The sequence below is a fragment of the Callorhinus ursinus genome, unplaced genomic scaffold (genome assembly GCF_003265705.2).
Source record: "Callorhinus ursinus isolate GAN/ISIS: 27379988/994484 unplaced genomic scaffold, GSC_fseal_2.0 scaffold96, whole genome shotgun sequence".
Lineage (NCBI taxonomy): Eukaryota > Metazoa > Chordata > Mammalia > Carnivora > Otariidae > Callorhinus > Callorhinus ursinus.
The window spans coordinates 1,484,723-1,512,075 of NW_027397158.1; the positions used below are offsets into that span (position 1 = coordinate 1,484,723).

The 27,353-nt window shown below is 60.2% G+C and overlaps 2 protein-coding genes across 2 annotated transcripts; one reads left to right on the forward strand and one right to left on the reverse strand.

Moving 5' to 3' along the window:
* Positions 1-2,317: 2,317 nt before the first annotated feature.
* Positions 2,318-10,275, forward strand: MAB21L4 (mab-21 like 4). Its single transcript, XM_025887927.2, has 5 exons — positions 2,318-2,919; positions 5,451-5,676; positions 7,370-7,523; positions 8,569-8,925; positions 9,794-10,275. Exons 1-5 carry the CDS (start codon positions 2,436-2,438, stop codon positions 9,884-9,886), a joined length of 1,314 nt encoding a protein of 437 aa, XP_025743712.2. The 5' UTR covers positions 2,318-2,435; the 3' UTR covers positions 9,887-10,275.
* A 6,436-nt stretch (positions 10,276-16,711) lies between these two features.
* On the reverse strand, positions 16,712-26,805 carry AGXT (alanine--glyoxylate aminotransferase). Its single transcript, XM_025886488.2, has 11 exons — positions 26,473-26,805; positions 26,185-26,377; positions 24,927-24,991; positions 24,212-24,312; positions 22,899-22,969; positions 21,483-21,567; positions 20,434-20,529; positions 19,734-19,803; positions 18,318-18,413; positions 17,651-17,779; positions 16,712-17,092 (listed from the first exon to the last, which is right to left on the reverse strand). The coding sequence occupies exons 1-11, from the start codon at positions 26,701-26,703 to the stop codon at positions 16,985-16,987; spliced, it is 1,245 nt and encodes a 414-aa protein (XP_025742273.1). The 5' UTR covers positions 26,704-26,805; the 3' UTR covers positions 16,712-16,984.
* Between the last annotated feature and the right edge of the window lie 548 nt (positions 26,806-27,353).

Genomic DNA, 27,353 nt, shown 5'->3' on the forward strand with positions numbered 1-27,353 from the left:
TGATCCGTCCCAGCACCCACTGGAGGCTCACCCACGGGCTTTGAGCGGCGCCCAGCCAGTATGGTCCCGCCAGACGATGCCCACGACGCCGAGGCCATGTGGGGTCCGCCGCCGGACTCCCACGGTCCACGTCGTGGGCTGTGCAGATCCCTCTTTTCCAGCACATCCGGGAACTCCAGAAACACAGGCTCTGCACACTTGCCCTGAGCTCTCTCGGGAGGTGTACGCTACACAAACATGCGTTGGTCGTTGGCACATCTGCCAGCTAGCAAACTCTTTCACTGGCTGCCCACCGCGCCGGTGCCCCTGCCCACCCCAGTCACTCACCGCTCCGACCGGGGGTCTACAGGCCACTGAATTCCGTGGCTCGTCTGTGGTCAGACACTGCCGAGTGGTCCAGGGTGGCACCTGCTTCTTCTCTCCTGGCCCTGCCCTTGCAGGACACCGGGTGTGAGGGGTCTGTGGGAAGTCCAAGGGCAGACACAGAGCTGCTGTGGGGCCTAGGGCCTGGGGCCCCGAGGAGCTGGGGACATGGAACGTGTGTCAGCGGAGAATGGTGATGGAAACAGCGAGGGTGAGCTGACCAGCAGAGGGAGGGTGCGAGGATGAGTGGCCTTGGGCACTTCGGAGTCACTGTCCCAGAGGAGGGAGCTGCCAGGGCCAAGGGGGAGAGCTCTCCAGACGACAGGGGGTGGGGTGCACAACATGCGGGCTGCCCCGAGCAGCGGAGGTCCCTGATGCGCCGTGCCCAGAGTGGGCACTTTGGTAAGTGGGGCTGCCCGCTCTCGTGGGCCAATTCAGGATTGACCTGAGGTCCAGGGAAGCTGGAGGAACATGACATCACTGGGTCGCAGATGGTGGAGCCAAGGCACAGACCCCTGGCTCCGTGACCCAGGGCCGAGGTCAGGACAGCGGGACCCAGCTGCTCTGCAGCAACGCCCCTCCCTACAGAGTCCCATGAAGACTGAAGTGCCATGCAGAGTGTGTGGGGGGAACAGAACATGGTATGGGTGGGATGGGAGGCAGGCCAAGGGCATCAGGGTCCTTGACACTGAGTGGCTGCCCTGAGAGAGGGACAGACGTGCTCTAGGTAACCCCAGAGGACAGGATCGGGCCAGGTCTGAGGAGGGAAACCGGTCTCTTGTTTGACAGTGCTATGGGCTGCCCTGTGAGGTAGTGAGCTCCCCGTCCTGGGAGGTGGGGAATGAGAGACCCAGTTCCTGGGGCTTCCAAGCACCAGGAAGTGAGTGCCTTGGATCTAGGTTCTGCTTGCCGCTTTGGGTGTCTGAGGCCCGTGCGTGGGTGGAGGCGCAGGCTCCCTGAGGGCTGCAGGGTGGCATCTCCAGGATACCTTATTAGGGACTATCTCCAAGTTCACTGTTTGCAGACACTCTGGCGGGGGCACCCAGCGTACAAGGCCAGCCCAGCAGGGCCAAGGGTCAGCGGGGGCGGCTCCCCCCTGGCTGGTTGGGACTTGCCCGCCTGAGCAGGGAGACAGGCTGGGCCGGGCAGGGCTCCTGGTGTGGCGCTGGAGGGGGCCGGCAGGGCGTGGCTTTCCACCCCGTGAGGAGGAGCTGGGGAGACTTCCCCTAGAACCAGGCTCGCTCCAGCTGCAGACCCAGGTGGGTGCGGGCTCCCCTCGGGCTGAAGGTCCCACAGGGAGGGGGGCAGGCCACATGAGGGCCTGGGTTTGGGGGTTGGAAGGGCAGCACTGAAGGGAGAGGAGGCAGGATTCACAGGCGGGCTGCAGGCGACCCTCCACCTGGGAGGCTCCCTGCTTTCCGGGCACAGGTGCCTGAGTGGAATGCTGAGGTTGCTGAGGGAGCACAGCCCCCCGCCCTGCCCTCCAGGCTCCTCAGAGGCAGCTGCAGCAGGGCTCCCACACTGGGGTCTGGGGAGGCCATCACCTGGCCTCACCTTTGTCATCTGAGCAATGGGGCTGCCATGTGTCTTCCCCCAACCTGGTGGGGAGGCCGCATGCTGCAGAGCTGGGGATGGGGGGCACCAGGAACAGCCCCCCACCCCAGCTCCAGGACAGCACAGCGGGAGGTGGCCGGGCCCTGGGAGGGGCAGCAGTCTGACTGTGGTATTTCTCCAGGGCTGTCCTGAGCCTGAGTGTGCCTTGGGCCTGAGAGGCGGAGTCCGTGTGACAGAAGGGAGGAGCCGAGGCGGGGTGGTGACCAGGCCCCGCCCCCTGCCCAAGGCTGCCAGTGACATTCCTAATTGTTGGTGACTGACTCACCCCCACTTCAAAGGCCAGGCCAGGCTCAGCTATTTAGCCCTGTGGCCGAGCTCTGGAATTCTGTTCTGCGGGGCGCGGGGAGCTGGGGCCCCACCTGAGGACCTGCTCCTCAGCTGGGCAGGTGCCTCCTCCTGTGCACACAGCCGGCCTCGGCGCAGTCCTCCCAGGCTGCCCCTGTGCCCTGGCCCCAGCCATGGCTGTGCAGGTACCCCTGTGGCACCACTACCTGCAGGCCATCCGCTCGAGGGGGGCGCCCCGGGTGCAGGACTACCAGCGTGCGGAGAACGTGCTGCTCACGCTGCTGGAGCGCGTGCATGAGCTGGACCCTCGCTTCCTCGTGGACTACTCCCGTGATCTGGAGGCCTTCCAGTTCGCCCTGCGCTCCTCGGAGGACCCAGTGGACATGGAGGTGCCCCTGTGGGTGGACGCTGAGGCCCTCCTGGTTGAAGAGTGGGGGGCCGCTGAGGCAGGGGGTGGCCCCGCGTCCTGCCGCCTGGGTGTCTCCAGGGAAGGGGCCAGCCTGGAGCAGTGGACGGCTGAGGACATCTCTAGCGTCTCTTCGGAGGGTAGTGGCAAGTGCTGTGGCCACATTGTACCCAGCAAGGTCCTGCTTGTCCTCAAGGACCTTCTGGTGGCGGCCATTGTGCACTGCAAGCACCAGAGCTTCATCACACCAGGTAGCCGCCAAACGACTGTGGGCACACGTGTGATGGCAGGGCGTGCGTGCATGTGTGCGTGTGTGCGTGTGCACGTGTGTGTGAACAGGCTGGTCTCTCGGTGTGTGTGTCGGGGCACACGAGTTGAGGGATGCTCCTCTGAGGTCCTTTCTGGCTCCAAACACTTCTAAGAGGACGGGTCATGCGTTTCCATGTCACCTGATGATTTTGGTGGTCACAGTACTGGCTGTTACTTGTGAAAGAGCTAGAAACGACACACCCGCTGGGGCAATGTTTTCCCGCTGACCTGCTGGATGCGGGTCCGGCCACAGGTCTGGGCAGGTGCTTCTGTTGTCCTTACAGATGACCCTGTGTGCAGCACCCAGTCAGGCGGCCCTGGGAAGACGGTGTGTGCGTGTACAGGATTCCAGACACGTGCGCATAGTGAGTGTGTGCAGGTGGAAGTGTGCATGCATGCGAGGATGTGGATGTGTGTGCATACGTGCACAGTTTTGCTTCAGTGTATGGTCTGGTGGCTCCTTGGTGTCCTGGGCCCTGAGCAGGCTCTGTGCTGGAGTCTGGCCTCAGTGTCTCATCCAGGTGCCTTCTTGGCATGACCAGGGTGCGGAGCCCCTGGGGGGCAGGGCTCCTGGCTGGACCACCGAGTGGTGGGCTTCTGTCCAGCAGGGGCTGCCTGCACTTTGAGAGCACTGGAAAGAGGCACCGCCGGTGTGGGGTTCAGGACAGCAGGGCGTCCTCCCCGGGACCAGAGCAAAGACATCGAGTTGTCCTGGCAGGGCATGAGGACCAAAACAGAATGTCCTGCCTCTCTTGGGAGGGACAGGCCCATGGTGGCGGCTGGTCCTTGCGTCTGCCATGATGCCAGAGGATGGGGGTGGTCAGCCCACCTCAGGGACAGTGACCCACCCCGGGCTGCTCAGAGCGGCCTCTGGATGGACTTCCAACACTCAGAGGGGACAACTTCTAGCCCTGGCCCCTCCCCAGAACTGCCTGGTGACCTGGGGCCAGTGGCCACCTTTGTAGGGCAGCCGGAGCCTGTCGTTAGGCACGCCTAGAGCCCCGGCCCCTTCCACGTCTTCTCTGCTCATCTTCTGAACCTCTCAATTACTGCAGGGTCATGTCTGTCTGCTGCCGTGACCTCTCATGGTCATTCCCACCTGGCCCTGTCCCCTGCAGGCCCTGTGCCCCTCCTGGGAGACAGACCCACCTGTGGGGGTGTGCCCAGCCCTGGGCCGTCGGGCGCACTCTGAGCTGCCCCTCTCCACTGTCCCTGGGTCCCCACCACCCTCGGCTTCCAGGCTGAGAAAGCAGAGGAGCCTGGGAGCCACACCCGGGGGCCGCCTGAGTCTGGCACGCAGGGAAATTCCAGGCATTGCTTCCTGACACTTACCTTAAAAGGGAAGCACAGCAGCTCCAGGTGACAAGGTCCAGGCTGCTCTCGCTGGGAAACAAACCGGTGAGACCAGGCTGGGGGCTAAGGCGGGGAGTGGCTGTGACAGGCTGCGGGTGTGGCTGGCTGCCTTCCAAGCCATCTCCGTGGACAGAATTTGGGACCAATGGTAGATAAGGAAATGAAGCCACCAACAGTAGCTCAAACCCTGAATTGGGAGGGGCCAGGGATCACTGAACTCCCTTCTTCCTTTAACTGATGGGGAAACTGAGGCTCATGGGGGAGGATGGAGTGGCCCAGGTGGCAGGACCTAACTCTGGGCTAGGTCCCAAGAAGTGGCCCAAGAACTACCCTATAGGAGATTGGGGGGAGGGGTCTGCATAAAGGGGGGCCAGGCTCCTTCCTACAAGACCCCCAGTGCTGCGGATGGGCCAGGGTGGGACAGTGGGGGAATGCAGATCCCAAGCTTAGTCCCTGTGGAGACCTTTCTCCATTGCATATATTGGGGACTCCCTTTGGGACATGTCTCCCCGATGGCTGGTCCCTGACCTCTGGCCAGCACCCTCACTGGGCGGTGCTGAGGGAGGGGAGGGGGGACTGCTCTGAATCCAGGGTTGGCTGGCGCTGGTCAGGGCCAGTGGTATGAGTGTCCCCCACACTGTGCAGCTTTGCTTCCTTTCTCTGTGGTATTCATGTTTTTTGGGGGAAGGGACAACTGAAGCAGAGGCCCAGAGGGCCCGGGTCATACCAGAGTACCCCTACCACCCCAGCCCCCAGCCCCATCACCCTTGGGATGTCCCCTCCTGGGTGGTGTGGGGGCCTTGGGTTAGGGGAGCGGCACGGGGCTACATCTGAGTGGTGAGGGGGCAGGAAATATCTTTACTCCGCTGTGCCATCTGGGATGTGGTTCTGGGGACCCAGGCTGTGGAGTGGAACCAGGGAGGGCAGACTCACTCACCGTCAGCTCTCGGATCCAGGCCCTCCTGGGTGCTGGACTCCAAGCACACTCGTCCGACACCAGGCCTTCAGGGACATGTGTGTTACTCCTGGGCCATCCTGGGCCATCCTTCACCTCCCCAGCCCCTTCTGCGAGGTGTGAAGGGTAGCTTGAGGTGGGCACTCCAGGGCACGGTCGTTGCAGGATCTCTGAACGTGGACAGCCTGAGGGAGGGGGAGCTCCATCTGTCCTTGCTGGTGTCCAGTGGCTGGAGAACCATCCGCTTCAACGTTGTGCCCGTGGTACGGAGAAAGCACAGGGTGCCCGCCCTGGAAGGGGCCCAGCTGATGCATGGGTTCCCTGAAGGCAGCTTGAGAAGGATCATCAGCCAAGAGGTGGCCCTGGTACCAGCCAGTGCCCAGCACTGGAGGTAGGACACAGCTCCTGGGGTCTGTGGGGTCCTGGGGAGCCTGCAGGAAGGGGGCTGCCACTCCACTGTTCCCCTCACTCTGAGCAGGGAGTTCTGTGGGGATGCCCCTCCCCCCCGCAGGGATCGGATGTCACTGGGATCTCTCTGGGGGCGGGGGGGATGTGGGATCTGGCCAGAATGCTCACTCCCCACTGCCAGCTTCACCCCCCTTGGAGCTGCAGGGAGGGTGGAGCTGTGCCCCCGACCCACGTGAAGAGTGTGCCGGGGCAGGCTGTGAGGAGAGAGGAGGAGAAACTGGGAAATGCAGGAGGCTGTCCCGGAGGGGACCCTCACAACCCAGCGCGACTCCTTTGTTTCAGGTGGGAAAGCAGCAAAGAGAACGGTGACGTGTCCAGGTCATACAGGTTCCTGGAGCAGTCGGGAGGGGGCCCCACACAGTGAGGGTGACCAGAGGAATTTGCTAGCAGCTTCCCAGACAGATATGGTGTGTCCCCCACCTGTGGCACTTAGCTGCAGGTCCCCCTTCCCCGCCTGGCCCTGGAGCCCCAGCAGCCCCCTGTAGGCCCCCAGTCTCCATCCCCTCATTGAAGTGCTGAGGCCCCTTCCTCACTCGCACCTGCAGGGAAAGGGAGACCCCGAGTTGGTGTCTGTGAGAGATGGAGAGAGTAGGGGGCACGGGGCAGAGGCTGAGCTGCCCTTGAGACCCCAAACCAAGGGCAGTAGAATGAGCCCCCTCCAGCTCTGACATGGCCTCAACAGCACCTTGCAGGCAGGGTCGCTGTGATTTGAGCTGGGTGACCCGCCCCACCAGCTCCCACCCCTGGGGCAGAGCTTCTGGGAACAGCGCACTGGGTTGAAGTGGGGTGGGGGGTGGCTCTCACAGGTAATTCTTGGACGTGGATGACATTCGTCCAGCTGGTTATGCCCTCCCGTGGTTTTCTGCCCCCAGTGAAAGGCTCCACTGAGTGCCTGTGAGCCCCACAGCCCAAGCAGGGCTTTGTCTGGGCTTGTGAGAAGGAAGGGAGGGGGGCTGAGTGTTCACATGTACAGATCAACAGGGAATGGCCTATCCCATGTCCCTCCAACCAGGCTCTGGGTGTGCAGGTGGATGGCCATCTGGGACTGAGACTCCACAGAAGAGGGGGGCCCATGGGGCACTGGCCTCAGGTTCTACCCCTTTGGTGGCTCAGCAAGCACATGGTGAGCACCACGGGTGTGCAATGCCCCATGAAATGCCCCGAGCTCTTGCGTGGCTGCCCAGGGAAGGCTGGACTTCCCAAATGGGGCATGGAGTGGACGTGTCAGCCTGAGGACCAGGACTGCTGGCCCACCCTGGGCAGGGCAGAGTGGCACCTTCCTGTCCACACAAAAGGGCCAAGATGGCCTGGAGGTTTCCTACACTCCATGTTCTAGGGCCTGGGTGTCTCCATGAAAACCGACCCTTCACATTTGACTGCCTAAAAAGTGCAGGCCTGGGAAACAGAAACATGGGGGGGCTGGTGCTGGGTGCAACAGGCTGGCCCCTGTCGTGGTCTGGACCACGCTGTAAGGCTCATGAGCTTCTGCTCCCAGGGAGGCCACAGAAGCTGGAGGCTTCCCTTTCTGGGCATAAGCTATGGGTGCAGGCTGCCCCTTGATACCTGGCTGAGGCCATGATGCTGACCAACTGTGGTGTGCCTGTCCTGGCTCCCAGGGTCTCCACTGATTACCTGCTCACCAGGCTGCTCGCTGCATTGGGCTCCTTCCCGGGCCACCGCCTGGACAGCCTCTCCATCCTGGACCGGGTCAACCGCGAGAGCTGGCGCAATGGCGGCCAGAGCCCCGGCCTGACCTTCCACCACCTGAAGGTGCTCATGGGGGGCTCTCGGGCGCACTGGGCCCTGGCGGCTGTGAAGGTTACCGGCCGGGGATCCCCCCTCTGAGAGGAAGCAGCCCCGTCCTGCAGCTCTTGGCTGCTCACCGGGGCTGCTGGGACATGGCTGGAGCTGTGTCCTCCTCAGTCTGTGTGACCATCAGGTGCTGAGAAGAGCAGGGGAAGGCAGGCCCAGGGGCACAAGGCAGTGAAGGGGGGGCAGATGGGGTCTCTACCCCTAGTGAGCCATGTTGGGGGGGTCGGTGGAGTGCTGCTCCGTGACGGGAGCTGGGGGCTGGGAGGGGGTGGTGGGCCGACCTGGCATGGGAGCTCCCTCTGACCCACTCCCCACCCCTTGCAGGCCTCCACCCACCTCTGAGGGGTTGCCACCTACTGGGGTGGACCCTTGGGGTCTGGCACACAGTGGCTCCTGAGCCCCACAGGAGCTAGGGATGGTGGAGGCTGGTGGGAGGAGGGGTCATGCCTTGCCTACAGCGAGGCAGCTGTGTGGCAGGGGAGGGGCCCCTGGCTGCGGGGCTCAGGGCCAGGGGGAGGAGAGGGTGCCTGGTGCAGCCAGGAAGCTCCATTCTTACAGCTTTGCCACACACTAGGGCCAGGACAATGCCCCGGGGTAGGGCTCTTTGGGTCAGGCTGCAGTGCACAGTAGGAGATCATCGGAGGGGAGTGGGGGCACGAGGCAAGGGACCAGAGAAGGCATAGAAGCCTCAGAATCTCCTGAGGGGGGTCGTGGGGTGGGAGGCTGGGTGGGGGCAGGGTCCCTCTGAGCCCGGACTCAGTGGCAGTGCCTCGGGCAGTCGGGGAGGTGCCAGGATGGAGGCAGCGGGTGGGGAGGAGCCGAGACACACACTGGGACATCCAGGGGAGGCATGAAGTGCGGGGGGGGGGGGGGGGGGGGGGGGGGGGGCTTCCAGGGGGGACGGCCTTGACGAGGGGCCAGGTGTGAGGGTGGCGGGAAGCCAGGTGGGGCAGGCGGGCAGCAGCAAGGGGGCCGGGGCCCTGACCGCACGGTCCTGCCGCAGACCGTGTTGCTGTGGGCCTCGGTGCTCTTCCCGGAGGCGGAGGACTGGGCAGAGCTGCAGGGCGCCGTGTACCGGCTGCTGGTGGTCCTGCTCTGCTGTCTGGCCACCAGGAACCTGCCGCACTTCCTCTACCCCGAGTGGAACCTGCTTAAGGACGCCGGCCTGGACCTCAACTCCCTGTACCAGCGTGTGGAGCACTTTGCCAGCCAGCCGGAGGCCTCCCTGCGCATCCACGTCACCCACCTGGGCCGCAGCCCCCCCCCACGCATCGGCCACGGGGTCAAGGCGCTTCTGCAGCTGCCGGCTAGCAACCCGGCCTACTGGGCCACGGCCTACTTTGACGTCCTGCTGGACAAGGTGGGCATGGCAGGCTGAGGGGTGTCTCAGTTGGGCCCAGGGGGCATGCCCGTGGGGACAGAGCCCTGACCTACTCCCCCAGGGTCAGGAGCTGAAGGAAGCCTGGGCAGGTCGGTCGGGGGAAGGTGGAACATCTGGAGGTCAGATGGGCCACAAGTGCCCCTTGCCCGCTAGTGCCCCAGGAAGCCAGGGTAGCGGGTCTGAGCCAGCCTCTGTTACCCACCAGAACCGCCCCCAAAGCCACACACGACAAGGGTTCAAACCCCACCTGCCTACCCTGGGACTCCGTTCCTCATGAAGGAGTGTGGCTATCCCTGGGCCTCACAGGGACAGTTTCCTGCCGCGTCCCTGGACTCAGGCGTCCCGTGCCGCGTCCTTAGGAGTCTGCGTGCTGTGGCCTATTCAGGGGTTGCCTGACTGCTCTGCCAACTGGCCCTCCTTGAGCCCCCAATGTTCTGCCAGCTCTGTTAAGCCCTCTCCTCCCCTGCTCCCACCGAGCCCACTCCGGCTCCTTTCCCCCAGGGCCGACCCCCACCCTCACCTGAAGAGCCAACACGGTCTCCTTCCGGGGCACATGGGGGCTGGAAGGATGAAAGCAAGAGGGGTGATACATGCTCAGCCCTCCCCAAGCACCTGGTGGGCCTCCTCTGTGTCAGGCCCATCTGGGGAAGACACCTGCGTGTGAAGAAGGGCCCCTGGAGGAGAGGGCTCTGGGTGGGTCCACGCTTGGGGAGGACTGTGCAGGCAGAGACCCAGAGGCAGGAAGTGCTGGCGGTCAAGGGCCACGTGTGGTCCCACACAGTGTCCAGGGCCCTGTGATGGCGCCCAGACAGCTCCGTGACCCCTCTGTGCCCCACCCCATCTGCAGTTCCAGGTCTTCAACATCCAGGATAAGGATCGGATCTTGGCCATGCAGAGCATCTTCTGGAAGACCAAGACTCTGGACAGTGAGGAATGCTGAGCTGCCTTCCCCTGACTCTCAGTCTTGACTGCCCACGGCCTGGCTGCAAAGGCCCCACGGAGGCCATTTGGGGAAGAGAATGGGCTTCACCTTGAGGCAGGTGGTGGGGGGTAGAAATGTCCACAGGGACCACCTCAGACTGTCCAGGGATGGCCTCATGGGAGTCTGAGTGTGCTGGGCAGCAGGCCTCCGGGAGTAGCTGCCTGATCCCCCGAGGACCTGGGATGAAGGTGCCTTGTGTTTCACCAGATGTGCGTTGATCCATTCAGTGTGATTTCATCAGACTCGCAAAACCAGGCGTCTGCATGAGACCTGGAGCTCAACAGCTTGTCCCCACCTGTGTCACATGCTACTCCATGGCAATGAAATACTCTATATCCGACCTTGAATAAATTAACACACTACATATACACAGTGGGGATGGTACTTACCACTTTCCGTATATCTACGTGGAGAATATTTCCCCGGGAAACAGAAGTAAAAGAAGCTAGTGTGCAGACAATTTCCAACTTTCTCCATTCCCTGCAAATGACCACCCTCTTCCCAAGTGTCCCCACCTTCTAGTTCATAGAGGAAACTGAAGCCGACAGAGGGGACACCTGGAGCTCCCTCTGCCAACCCAGTGCCAGTCCCGTCACCGTGGTGGTACCCCCTCTCCTGTGTAAGGTGGCATCTCCCAGCATCTGACACCACCCCTCCATCTGTCCTTACTGCTCCATTTCCCCACTCCACATTCTCTCATCAGCCCGTGGCAGCCAGCCTGCAGCCCCTTCCCCACTGAGCTCTCACGTGAGAGGCCCAGTGACCTTCACGTGGCCCAGCCTAGGAGACATTTTCTTCTTTCCACCCTCTTTGCCTCTCAGTGACATTCATTCCTCAGCTTCTGAGCTGCAGCCCACACCCTGGCTCCTGGAAAGGGGCCTGCAATCCCATGGCAAGTGCACGTAGCAGCATCTTCCCCAACCTCTTAAGTTTCCTATGGCCATAGGCCAGAATAGCCACACACGTAGGAGTGGAAATGCAAGATCCTTGGAAGACTATGGGATTCAGGGCCTGAGCTGACCCTAACACAGGGGGACACAAAATGCCATTAGGGTGGAGGCTTGCAGAACACAGAACCTTGGTCCAATCTGATTCACAGTGGGTACAAATTGTCCAGGCCTACCCTGTGATCATTTCCTCAGTATCTGAGTATTTATCAGGACGTCTGTTCTTAGCAGGTGTAAGAGCTTTAATGATAGGAAAGGCCATGGCGAAGACTTCAAAAGCACTTCTTTTCTCATGGCCAAAATAGTCTAGCAAAACATACTGTATCCCAGGGACAATAACAGAACTTAGCATCACCCCTCAAGACCCTAATTCACCAGTATGACCTTAGCAAAAATCAGATGAATCAAAAATGAGATACTTAGGTATAATCCAACAAAATATGTAAAACATCTATTTGAGGAAAACAAAACTCTGATGAACAAAATCAAAGAAGAGGTAAAGAAATGGATATTCCATGTACATAGATATGTCAAGATGTCAGTTCTCCCCAACTTGCCCTATACGTTCAATGCAATCCCAATTCCAGTAAGCTATTTTGTGGATATTGACAAACTGATTCTAAAGTTGTAGAGAGAGACAAAAGACTCTCTCAGAATAGCCAACGTGACACTGAAGGAGGAGAATAGAGTTGGAGGACTGACAGTACCCGACTTGAAGACTTCCTATAAAACTACAGTCATCGTGACAGTGTCATGTTAGTAAAACAACAGACAAATAGATCAGTGGAATAGACCCATACAAATATAACCAATTGATCTCTGACAGAGGAGCAACAGCAATACAATGGGGCAAAAATAGTCTTTGCAACAAATAGTGCTGGAAGAACCAGACATGCACATGCAAAATGATGAATCTAGACACAGACTGTACACCCTTCTCAAAGATTAACTGAAAATGGATCATAGACATAAATGTAAAGCAAAAAACTATAAAATTCCTGGAAGATAACATAGGAGAATACCTAGATGACCTTGGGTGTGGTGATGACGTTTTAGCTACAACACCAGAGGCACGGTCCGTGAGAGAAAGACTCAGTCAGCTGAACTTCACTGAAATTAAAATCTCCTGCTCTCCGAAAGATGATGTCAAGAGAGTAAGACAAGCCACAGACTGGGAGAAAATATTTGCAAGAGACACATCTGACAAATGATTGCTATCCAGAATATATATTTAAAAAAATTTTTTTAAACACAAGAAAGCAAACAACCTGATTTAAAAATGGGCCAAAGATCTTAGCACACACCTTGCCAAAGAGGATATACAGATGGCAAAGAAACACATGAAAAGATGCTCCGCATCATATGTCATCGGGGACATGCACACGAGAACGACGAGAAACCTCTACAGGCTGACAGCGGCCAAAGTCTGGAGCACTGACGACATCAAGTGCTGGCAAGGACGTGGGGCAGCCGGAACTCTTGTTCACTGCTGGTGGGAATGCAAAATGGCAGCCACTTGGAAGGCAGTTTGATGGTTTCTCACAAAACTAATCTCACTTTTAGCATGTGATCCAGCAATTGCATTCCTTGGTATTTACCCAAAGGAGCTGAAAACTCATGTCTGCACAAAACCTGCAATGACTATTTATAGCAGCTATATTAACAAATAATCACTCAAACTTGGAAGCAGCTAAGATGTCCTTCAGTAGGTGAATGGATAAATGAGCTGGTCCATCCAGACACGGAGATATTATTCAGCGCTAAAAAGAAATGTGCTGTCGACCCATGAAAAGACGTGGAGGTACTCAAATGCTTATTACTAAGTGAAAGAAGCCGATTTGAGAAGGTGATATTCTGTAGAATTCCAACTCTGACATACTGGAAAAGACAAAATTACAGAGACAGTAGAAAGATCAGTGGTTGCCAAGGGTGAGGAGGGAGGGGTGAACAGGTGAAGCACGGAGGAATTTTAGGGCAGTGGAAATACTCCGCATGATGCCATACGGTTGGATACATGTCATTACACATTTGTCCAAACCCGTAGAGTACATGACACCAAGAGTGAGCCCTAATGTGAACGATGGGTTTGGGGTGATGATGATGTATCGATGTGGGTTCATCAGTTATAACACATGTACCATCTGCTGAGGGATGTTGGTCACAGGGGAGGCTGTGCACATGTGGGGGCAGGGGGGTCTATGGGAGATCTCTATAACTTCCTCTCAATTTTGCTAGGTATCTAAAACTGCCTCCAAAAATAAAGTCTTCAAAAATACAATACATTTAAAATGTTTTGAATCAATGGGGTCGTGGTGAATGACAGCAGATTCCAGAGACTGGACCAAGCTGTAGCTTGTCACCAAGGTGCACTGCGGGGTGTTACAGACTTAGTGGAAGAGGCTGGCACAGGCTGTGGACAGCGCTACATGGCAGCGCATCTGTGGAATGCATGCCTTCCAAGTCCCATGGGAGAGGGAGTTAGAAACAATTTGTGTTCACTTGGAAGAGGCAACGACATGAGGTCATGGTCTTGCCCCAGGCTGAGGTTGACCCGCTGGCTCTGGTCATGATATAGGCCTCATGGGCCTTCATCACCTGGACGGGTCCTGCCAAGTATCTTGCTGGCTCACGATATTGATGACATCATGGTGATAAGACCTGAGGAGCATTGACTGGCAAGTGTTTTGGATGCCTCGTAAGACGCTTTTATTCCAAAGGGTGGGAGACAAATGTCACCGTCTCAGGGTCTGTGTTGTAGCTGAAGGTTTGAGAGCCTCAGTGGTCTGGGCATGCCAAGACATTGCTTCTAAGGAATAGCAGGAGTTTTTATACCATCCCCCGCCTACCATGATGAATAAGGGCAGTGCGACATGGGCCCTGCTGGCTTTTGCAGATAGCACGCACCTCACTTGGAATGTCCGTGCATCGGGTGACTCAGAGCCTGTTAGTTCTGAGTGGGGCCAGAGTGCAGGTGGGTTCTTTGGCAGGTTTGTGCCACCATACAAACATGGCTCATGACGGTAGCCCTGGGAGAGGGGGACACCACATAACATCTCCGAAAATCCCGACGTGCAAGCCTGCTTCATCTGCAGCAGAGAACCACTCACCTTTCCGAATATCTGTCATGAAACTGGGCCGCAGTGGGGAAGGAGCCCCTGACCGCGGGACCCTCGGTGGCAGTGGGATCTGAGCTGCCCATCACGAGCCAAGTATTACAGAGGGACCTCACCTGTGCAGCGAGGCAGGAAAAATAAGTAGAAGGGACGGAGACTGGAAAAGAAGTGGCACTGTCATATTCACAGACAAATTACATATCTACATAGAAAACCCCAAGGAATCCACAAAGAAACTGCCAGACTTTGTGAATTTGGCAAGGTTAGAAGACAGGTGAACGGAGAAAAGTTAACTGTACTTGTATACATTAAGAATAAATAATTGGAAATAAAATTTTTAAAATACCATTTACGACAGGGTCAGAACTGTCAAAGACCCAGGAATATGTGTAACGAAAGGTATGTAAGTCCTCTGCACTAAAACATTGCTGAATATGATTTTAAAAGACCCAAATTACCATTCACGAATAGGAATTTATATTTTGGTAATTTCCATTGTCCTTAACTCGATGCATAGATTTATTGCAATTCCTATCAAAATTCAGACGAGCTGTTCTGAAGAGATAGACAAGGTGATTCTAAATTCCATGGAAGTTCACGGGATCTAGGATAAGAAAAACAATCTTTAAAAGGGGGAGCAGAATCGGAAGACTGGCACAACTTGCTTTCAAGACTGACCATGAAGCAGCGGTGTGGGTGGCAATCCGGGGCTGGGCGGAGGCAGTGCCCCAGGAGGGAGAGGCCTGGGAGGGCCTGCAAGGACGATCAAGGGCAAGGGGCCACGTCCGTCAGGTGGGCTCAGGAAAGTCTGTTTAACAATCGCTGCTAGAACACGGGCTGTCAGTGTGGATAAAAGCGAACCTGGTCCCTTTCCCACCCCATGCACAAAATTAATATAAAGTGCATTCTGAACCTCAACACAAAAGCTGACACCATAAAGTTTCCAGAAGAAAACATAGGAAGAGATCTTTGGAACCTCCACATCATCAAAGATGTCCTGAGAGGTTACCAACTGCACAGACCACAAGAGAAGACACATAAATTGGAACTCACAAAGGGAAAAGACCTGCTCTTTGGAAGACATGATTAAAAAAATGAATAGGTAAGCCAGGGAGTAGGGGATAATATTCATCACGCACCTGGCAGTACCTGGAACCTATAAAATAATGGCCATAAATTAACGATAAAAAGATGAAAATCAAATAATATGAGCAAAATACTTAAGCTGACAAGTCAGAAAAGAAGATCTATGGATGGCCTGTCCACACCTGAAAAGGTGGTCCATATTATGAGTCATTGGAGAAATGCAAGATAAAACCAGATGCGATACAATTTCGCCCCCACTAGAAAAGAAGACACCACCAGATACCAATGGGGCTTGCGGGCGTGTCCGGTGAGGATCTCAAGTGTTCTAAGCCGCGAGGAGCTCTGTGGACTCTTCCAGAGCTAGAGCTGGACCTACCGTATGACCCCAGGACGCCCCAGCGCCGTGCACACCTGTGAGAATGGTCATCACAACCTTCTTCATCATAGCCCCAGAGGTGTGTTAAAGCAGGTGATAAACAGACGCCAGACCATGGAACCGCACCAGCAAGGGAGACAAAGCATGTCCCCGTGTCCCATGCAACACGCATGACTGTCAGAGCGCCAAGCGAAAGCAGCAGATACACGAGAGCATGTGCCATGTGATTCCGTCGATACGACACGCAAACACCTGCAGGGCGGGTCCGCCCGGATCTAATCAGTTGGGGGGCGTTGCCTGGCTGGGGCACGGGGGACCTGCCGCTGGGTTCTCATCCCTGTGTCTGCTCAGGGAAGAGCCAACCAGGACAGGGCTGCTGTCAGGACGAAGGCAGCCCAAGGGGCCCTGTCTGGCCTTCTCTGGGAGCGCCTCCCTCCGCCCACCTTCAACTTGTGGATTTCCGACCCTCGGGCCCTCTCCGCTCCTGCCCGCGTCCCTCCTGGTGGCCGTAGGCACATTCCGACCCGCGGTCCGTTGGCTCAGGGCCCTCCCCCAGCGCACACAACTGTGCCTGGCGGGCACCTGCGTGAGTGACAGGGGCCGAGCCAGGCCAGCCCGGGCCCTGCACAAAGACATGGGGCCCGCTGGGTTGTGGGTGCCCACCTCAACCTGGGGGAGGCCCTGCCTGGCCCCCTCCTGGGGCTCTTAGGACAGATGAGGACCTGGAGTGTGGCTGTGGCTGTGATTCCCAGGCTGGCCTGTTCTGAAACTCCTAGAAAGGAGGAGGGAGGGAGCCTGGCACAGGCAGAAACCCCAAGTGAGGGGGCAGTTAAGGGACAGAGAGTCAGAGGGCGCCAAAGTGGAGAAGGGCAGGGGCTGGGTCCCGGGGCCACCCTTGGCTGTCCATCTGAGGCCCCTGCACTGGCCTGCACACCTGTGTTGTGACCTTCAGCCATCCTGGCTCCAGTCCTGGCTGTGTGCCTGGGGCATGTTGGGGCCTTAACATCAATGACTCGAGTCACGAGTCAGCCCGGGAGGCTGTGGGGGTTGCCCTGGAGGCATGTGTGCGGGTGTTCTTTGCAGGTGTGAGATCTGGGGCCAAGGTGTATAGTGACAAGGCCCCCACACACCTGTCTAACAGTCCCAGGGGGGGCGTGCCCCGGCAAGGATCTGCCCCCAAGCAATCCCCCAACCAAGGAGCCGTTGGGGCAGTGGTCACTCCCTGCTGGACGATTCTGCAGCCCACCCTACACACAATGAGGACAGATGACCAATGACTCTTTATTGAGTATTCGGGGCAGGCCAGGGACCTGCAGGGGCTGTGGCTCACTGGGGAGGTGCCATGGGTCCTGAGCCCACACGGTCCATCTCTGGGCGGTGCCTCTCAAAGAGAAGGACGTCCTGGGGCTGGGGCAGCTGCCCCGTCCTGCCCCTCCTGCATGCCTCGCCCCCTGGGGCCCAACTGTCCAGCAGAGTCTGTTTGCTCCTGGTCCCCGTCCGGGCCCCTCCAGGAGGATGGGCCACAGGCTGCCAATCACAGCTTATTCCGGGGGCAGTGCTGCAGGGCCTCCTGCAGGGCGTGGATCACTCGGTCCACATTCTCCCGGGTGGCGTTGCAGCCCAGCAGGCCGATCCGAAGCACCTGTGGGGGGTGGGGGGGGGTCCCCATGCAGATGTCGACCCGGCCCTGAACGAGGTCTGGGCAGAGCAGACGGGCTCTCCAGCGTGGGCGCCCTCCCCAGACACACAGGGAGCCCCCCACCTCGACCCAGGCAGAGCACACACAGAGCTCAAGAAGGGTGGCCAGGATGACGGTCAGCTAACAAGCGCTCAGAATCGCCCACTCAGCGGGCACAGCCAGACCCAGACATGGGGCCTCCAGCCTGGTCTGCCCACTCGCAGGGGGGAAAGGCCATTCTGGGGGGACTGGGGGGTGCTGCACCCCACGGCGTCACCAAGCTGGGGTGAAGGGGGGGCAGGAGCATTCCCTTTGCCCAGATCCCACCCCCCGCACAAGCCCCTGGGTTCAGAGCAGGATGTTCCCATCTGGATGCCCCTGCTGCCCCAGGGACCTGATGACTGCTGACCTCAGCTGGGGCCTGGGCACACAGTGCTCCACGTGGGGCGGTGAATGTAGCTTCTGTGGTAGGTGTGTCCAGTCCCTGGCACTGGCCACGCCGAGTGGCCGCTGTCTCCTTACCTTCCCCAGTGAGGGCCCAAGGCCACCCGTGATCTCAATGTCAAAATGGTCCATGACGTAGTTGACGATGTCTCTCCAGTTGTAGCCAGTGGGAGCGGCCACCGTGGTGACAGTGGGCAGCCGGATCGCCTGCAGGACGCGCCTGACTCAGCCACCTTCACCACGGTGTGCAGCCAGCACCAGCTGATCTGGGCCGGCCAGCCCTGCTCTCAGGCTCCAGAGGGGCGGGCAGAGACGGGGGTGGGCAGGGAGTGGGGAAGCAGGGGCCCAAGCACAGTGAGGTCACCACCTCACCAGCAGCCGGACGCACTGGGTGTGTCTGTGTGTCTGTTCCCTCGGGCGGGTCACACCTCCCTGGGGCTAAGGAGCTTCTGTTTCCTACCGGAACTTGGGCTGACTGGCTGGTTCGGGGGACCCTCCCACTCTCCACCCCCGCCTGGCTGGACTGCCAGGGCTCTGAGGCCGATGGGCGTCTTCGGCTCAGAGGTCACCCATAACGACTTTAAGTGGGGAGGCTTTGGGGGAGAGCAGGGGCGTCAACCTAAGTGTCCTCAGATCCGGAGGGGTCAGGGACAGGACCCTGTGTCCATTCAGAGGGGGCTGGGCAGAAGCTCTCCCCTCCCCGCCACGCTCTCCTTCTCCGCCCCCCACCTCCCGCTCTCCTTACTGGGTCCTTCACGAAGAGCTGCAGGCCCAGCCCCTGCAGGCGCTCCTGCAGGTACGCCGTGGCCTCCCGGTGCTGCCTCCAGCTGTTCTCCAGGCCCTGGGTGGGCAGAGGGCACCCCGCGGGCGCGACAGGGGAGGGCAGGGTGGGACGCCTCCCTCGGTCGTGAGAGACGGAGAAACGCCCTCATCCATGGGGGGTGGCAGCTTCAGGCCATAGAGGGGCTCCTGGGCTCCTCTCCTGGCCTGGACTCTGATCCCCATAGAGACCCCCCAAGTCCCAAGCTCAGGGCCCTGGCTCTGTCCCAGCGACCAGACCTGGAGCCACCTCGGGGCAGTGGAAATGGTCTGGGTCTGGGGGGTAGATGGGGGGCCCAGCCAATGGATGGAGCCTTGCGGCCCCTGGAGAATGTGAGGTGGGAGCACCTTGCTGCGGGTGGGGAAGGGGCTTCTGAGCTACCCACTGTCTCCTGTCTTCCCAGCACAGGGACCCCCACAACCCCTAGTCCATGGGCCCCACCCTCTCTCAGCCACACTGCCCCCCATCCCGAGCCCATGGCCAGCCTGGGTGCTGGTGACCAGCCAGCTCCCAGGGCACCTCAGCTCCTCCCAGCCCAGCGCTGGGGTGGCAGCTCTGCGAGCAGACACGGAAGAGCAAACAGCCAGCACAGCCTTGCAGCCTCAGGGAGCCCAGCCACAGCTCAGGGGCTCTTCCTGGCCTCTGGGCTGGTGGCTGGCTATGGCCCCTGGGAGACATCAGGATGAGAAAGTCTGCTGTGCTGGGGGAAGTGTCTCCTGTCCTGTGCCCTGCAGAACCAGCACGCCTGGGGCCACGCTTGGCCCCCTGTGTCCCGAGAGTGTGGTCGCAGCACTGGACGAAGACACCCCCCTGGTCACACGCCCCTGCTCCTGCTTGGCTCCTTCCTGACCCTGGGAGCTGGCAGTGGCTGGAGCCCAGCCTGCTGGAGTTGTTCCCCCTGACACTCAGGACCACCAGCCAGTCCCTCAAACCCCCTCACGCTCAGCCGGGCCCTCACTGAGCACCTCACTAAGCAGCCCAGGGGTCAGATGACAGTCCACACCTGCCCCGTCACCACGTTGACCCCCGGCCTCTGTCCTCGGCCCCCTCGCAGCCAGCCCTCCCGCCCCTCTCCCTGCGCTCCCGCGTGGAGCCCACCCTCTCCAGCTCAGAGCCGCTGTCCTACAGTGCTCGTCTCTCGGCTACACAGTTCATTCCACTCTTCCTCGTTGGCAGGAATCCCTCCCGTCATGTTTCCTCAGAAGGGCTTGATGGAGGCCAGAGGAGGGCCCTCCCCGGGGCGGCCGGCCTCAACACAGGGGCTCCTGGGAGCTGCTGCCCCTGGGGCCCGGCCCCTGCCACGCCCCTGCTCCACGCTGCCGCCTGCCCCGCCCCCCTCACCTGCTCTGCCATGAGGGCCAGGCTCTCTCTCAGGCTGTACAGGCTGACAACCGGGGTGGTGTGATGGTATCTGGAAGACAGGACGGGGCTTGGTCCAGCGTCCCCGGGCGAGGGGCGGGCCAGGCTCTCTGACAATGGGTCTAGCCCACTTCCCAGGGAGCCGCTGTCCAGTTCTGGGCATGACAGACTCCGAGCTAGAGAAGCAGCTAGGTCTGGGGAGAGCAAGGCTCAGAGGGAGGACACCGGCCAGATCACCTAGGGCGGGCTCCCCTCCACCTGGCCTCTCTTAGCCCCAGTGGCCCCAAGAAGCCACTGTTCCTGCTGAGTAGGGCATGGTTCCTGGCACCCCTCAGCCCCGCGTGTGCCATAAGGGATCTTGGGTTGTAGCTAAAGTCACTTCACAAGGAGCCCCTGGCTCAGCTCCTCTTTTTGAGAGGTGGGTAAACTGAGACCCAGGAATGGGGAGATGTGGCTGGGCCAGGCCCAATGTGCCCGGAGGTGCACGGGCACTCTGAGAGGAGAGGGCCCAGTGGGAGGGTGGTGGGGGCCGTGCTGCTGGACCTGAGCCCCCAGTCCCAGGGGCATCGCTGGCCTGACCCTGGTGAATCCTGGGGCTCCAGCTGGGCTATGGGCTTAGAACCCAGTGTGTACAACTGGTGAGAGAGGTCACAGGATGCAGCCCTGGCCCTGTGGTCCTCACATCCTGGGCTGGTCGTCGCAGCCCCAGATGTTGGCCAGCCACTTCATGTCCAGATAGAAGGAGACCGGCTTCGTCTTCCGACTGTAGATCTTATTTCTGGGAAGGAAGGACCAGCCTGAGTGCCTGCCTATCTGGCTGGGGCGCCTAGGGGCAGTCCCGTCAGGCTCTCCTGGTTCGCAGAAGTGAGCCAGAGGGGCAGGCCCCCCCGGACCCCTGTGGTTGTGCTCAGGCCCAGGCGGGCTATGTGCCTCCCCAGCCCCTGCACCTTCCTGGGCCAGGCACAGTGGGGACCTCGGCTCGTCTGCTCTCAGCCCCCCAGTAATGCAGCTGGTCTGGAAACTTTAAGTACACCTATTGTCCAGGTCAGTGTGAACAGACAGGGCCTCTACCTGAGCTCCGAGCTCCATACTCAGACCCAGCCACCTCCATGGCCCTCCCACAGGCAGCTCAGACTTCCCACACCCACGTACAACCCCCACCACATCCGAGATTGTCTCTGTGCTGCTAAATGGCCGAGTGCCACCGACGGTAACCCTCTGCTGGGGCCAATCCCCCATCCCTGCCTGGCCTGGCTCAGGGCCTGCACACTGGGGATGTGGGGGACACTGGGGCAGCCAGACAAAGCTAGTCCATGACCAACCCCATGAAGAAGCTTGTGCATCAGCTCCTGGACACTGAGCCGGAGGTGGGGGCCTTGGGGATGGCCATGGAACCCCCAGTCCTTGGCTTGAAGCTGGGGAACTTCCAGAATGCCAGGTCCTGCATCCTTACACACAAGCCCAGGCTCCATGAAGAGACTCTTCTGGAGGCCACTAGCCTCATACCCGTGACCCTCACCGTGCCCCAGCTACCTGCCTGTGAGCTCAGAGCTTCAGGGCACCTGCCCCGGGCGGGCACCTGTCCAGGGTGGGCGGTGAGCAGTCCAGCGGTGTGTCCGAGCACGGCCCGAGGAGTGCCTCCCTCCCTTGCTCCGATCTTTCCTCCTTAGGGGCCATCCGGCCTCACTGCCCACATCCAGCCCCGGGTCGGGGGCCCCGGGGGTCACTCACTTGGCCTTGTCACTGAAGGAGATGAGTGAAGTCCCTGGAGGTGCGTTCAGGACCTTCTGGGAGCCCGAGTACAAGACGTCAATGCCTGTGGGGAGGAGAGGCGCATGCTCCTGGGGGGCGCCGAGCTCCACCCAGGGCGGGATCATTGCAGGTGCCATCTGAAGCAAGGCTGACCGTCTTGTCGGACTCAGTCCTTAACCTCTGCGACCTGACACTGTGTCCGGGGAGATTGAGTTAAATTGCAGGCCACCCGCTTGCGGTCAGCTGGGTGTAGAGAAGCCCACGCAGGTGGCGTCAGGGGCGAGCGGGCGTGTGGGGCTGGCAGAGGGGACGGGGGAAACAGGTTTTCTTGCCACATCTTGAGTAAGAGCCCACTGACTTCCGCGAAAACCGGATTTTATGCCAGAGACACCAGCGACGCGTAGCTGTAAATCCGAGTGTCGCACCCGTTTGCAGCAGAGACCATTGTGAACCAACGTGCACTAAAGGCTTACACGGACAGAAACGCTTTCTATGGTTTATTCCTGAAAGCGCAAACCCGGAAAGAACCCAAAGGCCCACCGCCAGGAGAGGCGTGAGCTGTGGTGCGTTCAGGTAGTCAGAGGACGCCGACGGACAGACACGTCGAACAACATGGCTACAGCTCACCAACCTGAGCTTGAGGTCTACAGACGCCACTGAGGATGGGCTGGCAGGGAGGGTAGAAGTGCAGAGGGTGTCCCGGGTCCAGCCCTGGCTTCTCTGGGCTGCACTGTCTCCTGGGACCCGGGCTGGAGCCTCTCCTTCTCTCCCACGGTGGGGACGGCTGGCCCCGGGGGGCGCAGAGTGGGCATCCCGGGGACAGCCCTGCCACCCTGCACTGCGTCCCCAGGGCCCCCTCCCTCTTGCCTGCCCGGAGCTCCCTGAGAGAGAGGTTCTGGGAGAAGTGTGCCTGACCAAGCTGGGTGGGTGGCTGTGGACAGGTACCACCCGTGTGGATTCGGACTTTCCTCTCTGAGGAAACGCTGGGCCTGCAAGGCTTCCCTGGGCTGGCCTGCAAGGTGACCCTGCAAACAGAGCTCACTGCATGTGACAGGCTGGTGGGGTGCCAGCCAATGGGGAAACTGAGGCCCAGCTTCACTGGCAGGGGCCCTGGCCCTTCTCCCCCCCCATGCCTGAGGGGTTCTGAGCACCTCTCCAGATGCTGGAGGAGCTTCTCCCTCCCACTTGCTCCCCACATTGGGGCCTGACAACCCAGCAGAAACACTGGGGTGTTGATTAGTTCGTGGATCCCGTCCTTCCTGGGGGAGGAGATGAAGTTTCCCCTGGGGCCCTAACCCACTGTGTGGGCTAGCGGTGAGCTTGCAGGCCCTGCCAGACAGAACCCTCCACAGCCTCCGAGCCCCGCAGCTGCGGGGTGATGGGGGCGTGGCTTACCTTGCTGGTCCATGTAGATGGGGACTCCACCCAGGGATGCCACCGAGTCCACCAGGAGCAGACACTGGTACCTGGGGGTGCAAGGCAGTATGGGGAAGCACGGGAGGTTTCAGACTCTCTGGAGTTTCGGGAAGGGCCTCGAGGACCTCCAGAGGCCAGCAGGGAAGCTTGGGAGCCTCCTGCCTCCCCCAGGGCTTGTCCTCCTGGATGCCCAGACCCCCAGGACCAGCTCTGTGTGGGAACTGGGGGGAGCAGAGGGGCAGAGCAGGTGTCCGCACGGGCCCGGCCGGCCTGTGCACAGGGCTCCCCCCCCCACAGGTGTGTATGAGGGCCTGCCCCTCCGGTCTGTGGTCCTGGGGGCGGGCTGGGGCTCTGAGTGGGGCCCAGGGACCAGAGCACACAAGGTTGGGCTTTCCTTCTGCCAGCAGTGTGCTGGCTGTACATCCAGAGCCCAGGGAGGACAGAGTCCAGAAACAGCCCGAGCTGAAAGCTTTGACTCTCCTCCATCTCCATGTTTTCTTAGGAAAAAAAAAAAAAAAAGCCACGGGGCCGCCTGGCCGGCTCAGCTGGTAGAGCGTGCGACTCTTGATCTCGGGGTCGTGAGTTTAGCCCCAGGTTGGGCATAGAGATTACTTAAATACATTTTTTTAAAGGCATAAAGCATATCCCATGCTGGGCACAGAGGGGCAGGTGGCTGCCCTGGGGGTCACAGCCCAGGACTGGTTTACTAGACAAGACCCCAGGGGACGAGCTGTCCTGGCTGGGGCAGTGCCAGTCAGCCCCCCTGTCCCCCAGGGTGGATGGCAGCCCTGTCGGGGTGATCCTGCCCGGTTGGAGAGAGCTTCTCTCCTTCCATCCCGTGGTCAACTCTCCAGAGCAGGACTGCTGGTCACAGGAGGGAGTCCCACCTGGCTACACCCAAGGTCCTGCCCATTCCGTGCAGGGTTGGGGAGGCTGGAGGAGGGTAGCGGAGGTAGGAGGCTGTTCTGGGGCTCTTGGATCTCAGGACAAGGTGGGGGCAGGCCCCAGCCATTCCTGGGACCCGGGTAGCTGGGTCAGTCTCACGCCCTTCCCAGCCACGGGGACTGGAGGACAGTGGGCACTTTATTGGGTGCCCCGAGCACCTGATCCTGCTCTCAGGTGGGCAGAGGACCCCAGAGGAGCCGCACACCGTGTGACAGAGGCAGGGGGGTAGAAGGTCAAGATGGGGTCTGCCTCCCAGACTGGAGGGACCCGCCCGCACCGCCAGCCCCCAGCCGGACCTGAGGAATGCCTGGCCCCGCCCCCAGCGCCCCACCCCTGGGCAGGCTCACCTGTGGCAGAGCGCCCCATAACCGTCGAGGGGCTGCAGCACACCGCTTGATGACTCCCCCTGGGTCAGGAACAGCAACACTGGCTTGTGTCGGGCCAGGCCCTGTGTGGGACAGTGGGACAGCCGTGGGCAGAGCCAGCGGGCTCGGACTCCCCCTGGGCCCAGAAAGACTTTTCCTGGGGAGGGCAGGGCAGGATCCGCCTCCCAAACCCTCCTCTTCCCCGTGGATGGCAGAGATCTGGGCAGCGGAAAAGAGCCTCATGCCCTGTGTGTGTGTGTGCTGTGCTAGCCTCTGGGCTCTGGGAGGTGGGCTGGTCCAGGAAGGGAAGGACTTTCTTCCAGAGACCGAGGAAGGATGGCCCCAGCCTCCCACCTTGTCCTGCTAGGGCTACGGTGAGGTTCACTGAGTCGCCGGGGTCTTGCCTGGTTGGGATGGACCTTTCCTGACGGGGCATCCTGAGTGTCAGGGCACATCCTGCCTTCAGCCCCTCTTGCCCAGCCCACAGGACTGGGCTCCTGACTCAGTTTCCCTGCCAGGCAGAACCCTCCCTGTCAGGCTTTCCACCCGCTCGCAGGTATTGGAATGCTCCTCCTGTGCCCAGTCACCTGGTGCTGGGAAGCGTTGAGGGTCAGCCGCCAGCCCCGGCCTCCCAGCCCTGAGCCCCCTTGGCTGGCCGGCTCCCTCTCCTCCCTAGGGCCAGGGGCCCCCACCCTACCTCTTCCACATCCTGCAGTGTGTAGTGGCCTCCAGGGTCCTTGATCATCGGGTGCACTTGGGCTCCTGAGGGCAGGGGCAGAGTGAGGGGTGAGCACCCTCCTCCGCAGTGTTGGCCACAGGGGTCTGCGCTGAGCAGGCGGCCCCTGTGAGGGCAGGTACCCGCCCATCCCAGCCCAAAGAAGCCAGAGGGAAGAGGAAGGTGGGGTGTGCTCAGTGAGGCTGTTCTTTGTGAGCTGAGGTTTCTGGGGCACTTGGGATGAGAGCGTTCAGGCTCAGCGGCACTGCCCCTTCCTTGGGCGGACCTCCCCCAGCCAGGATCCTCACCCGGGAAGTGAACAAGCATTTGCACAAGGCTGGCCGGATTTGTGCCTGCCCAGCAACATTCAGTGACTGAGTGGAGGAGGAATAGGGTGAGTGGAGGCTCCAGGAAGCCAGGCCCCTGCTCTCTCTAGGACCCCTTTGCCCAGCCCCCGCGGCCCCCTGCACAGCCGACCCCCAGAGCCGTATGGAGGCAGGAAGAGGCCGGAGGACCACCCAAGCTCCAGGAGGGAGCCCAGGGCCAGGGTGCGGACTGGGGGCAGCCCTCTGGAGCAGGGGTGCCGGGGCCCAACGGGGCCTGACTTCTGCCCCTGTGCCACCTCCCTTTGAAAACCAGTGTGTGGACTCAGGGGGACCAGGTGAGAGGTGGGGACCTCCTTGGGCCACTGGGGGCTGTCCATTAACCAGGACTGAGTGCGGCCATGTGTGGAGCTGACCATGCAGGACATTCACGATGTTTCCAAATGCCGAGATCAATCATTAAACCCACGGCACACTCCTGCTTTTGATTCTTGTCTCTCTTCAGAAAAGTTTACTCTTGAGAGTGAAAACCTTGTCTGTGTCTCTGTATTTCGCATCTCCAGAAAGAGAGCTGTTTCTGAGATACTGGGAGGGGGCTTCAGCCTCTGACACCCTGTCCTGTCACAGGGTGGAGGTGATGCCTGGGTCCCCAGGAGAGCTGTGGGGGCTCTCGGGTTGGTGCTGAAATCTGCAGGTTCCCCGTAGCGCTGTCTCCCCACGTGCTCTGGTAACCGCTGTCCTCAGCTCTGGGATCCTGGGAGGTGGGCGTCTCTCGAGCACCCTGATGCCCCCTTGGAGAAGGCAGCAGCTGACCGGGCAGGGAGGTGGGGTCGTGAAGGGGGATGGGCACTCCTGGGGTGTGTGGGGTGGGTCTGCCGGCTTCACCTGGGGGGCGGGCAGGAGGCCCCATGTCTTACCGATGCGCTCCCCGATGTCCGCGGCCCGCTGCCCCCAGATGCCATTGGCCCCGACCAGGAAGGAGTCCCCTGGCTCCAGGAGGTTGAAGAGGGCGGCCTCCAGGGCGCAGTGCCCTGAGCCGCTGATGGCCAGTGTGAGGGGGTTCTTGGTCTGGAACACATACTGGATGCCTTGCTTGATCTCATCCATTATCTGGGGGCAGAGGGCACATAGGTCAGGCCCTGCTCCCCCTGCCCTCTCCCAGCTGAGGAGGAGGCTCATCCACTGCCACCACCTGGATGGCCTACCTGGAACATCTCCTTGTGCATGTGCCCGATCATCTGCAGCCCTCCGGCCACCAGGATACGTGGAGCCAGGTTCGAAGGGCCAGGCCCCAGCAGAAGCCGGTTAGGGATGGACAGGGGCTTCAGCAGGGCCTTCGGGGGGGCCACCAGCAGCTGGTGGGAGGCCATGTTCCGCACCCAGCCCACCGCCTGGGGCCCCAGGGCCACACTGGCCCTGGCTAGTGCTCGGAACATTTCCCAGGGGGCCTTGTGCTGGTGTCCGGAGGCAAGGCCGGTCGATGGGCTCCCGCTACACCCTCGGCCTGTCCTTGTTTGCTGTTGCTGTGACCTGACCCCTTATTGACGCTTCTCCCGCATGTCAGAGCCTGACAGCCAGGGTGTTGAACCCTTGCTGGGGGGAGGAGCCTCCAGAGTCCAGTCAATGAGAAACAGAGCTTGGCATGTTGCCCTCTGCCCTCCCACCCCTCCAGCTCCTCTAGGCTGTCAGGTGCCCAGCCCCAGCCAAATGCATCCTGCCGGACCCAGGGGGCTCCAAAGTTTTTCTTACAGGACCAGAGAGCAGCTATTTCTGGCTTGGCAGGCTTTATAGGCTGTGTCACAGCTCCTCAATCCTGCTGTCGTAGTGCAAAAGGGGCTACAATGGGGTTGTTGCCCACCAATAAAACTTTATTTATAAAAACAAATGGTGGGCCAGATTTGGCCCAGGGGCCATCGTTTGCTGAGCTAGAGGAAAGGCTCAGTTTAGAAAATATGTATGCCCCGTGCGTATAGACCCACACACACTGAGGACATGTTCCTTCCTGATCCTTTGAGTAGTATTCCCTGTGCTTCTCCATTCCCAAGGGCCCTGAGGTTTGGCGTTCACTCACATAACCAAGGGCACG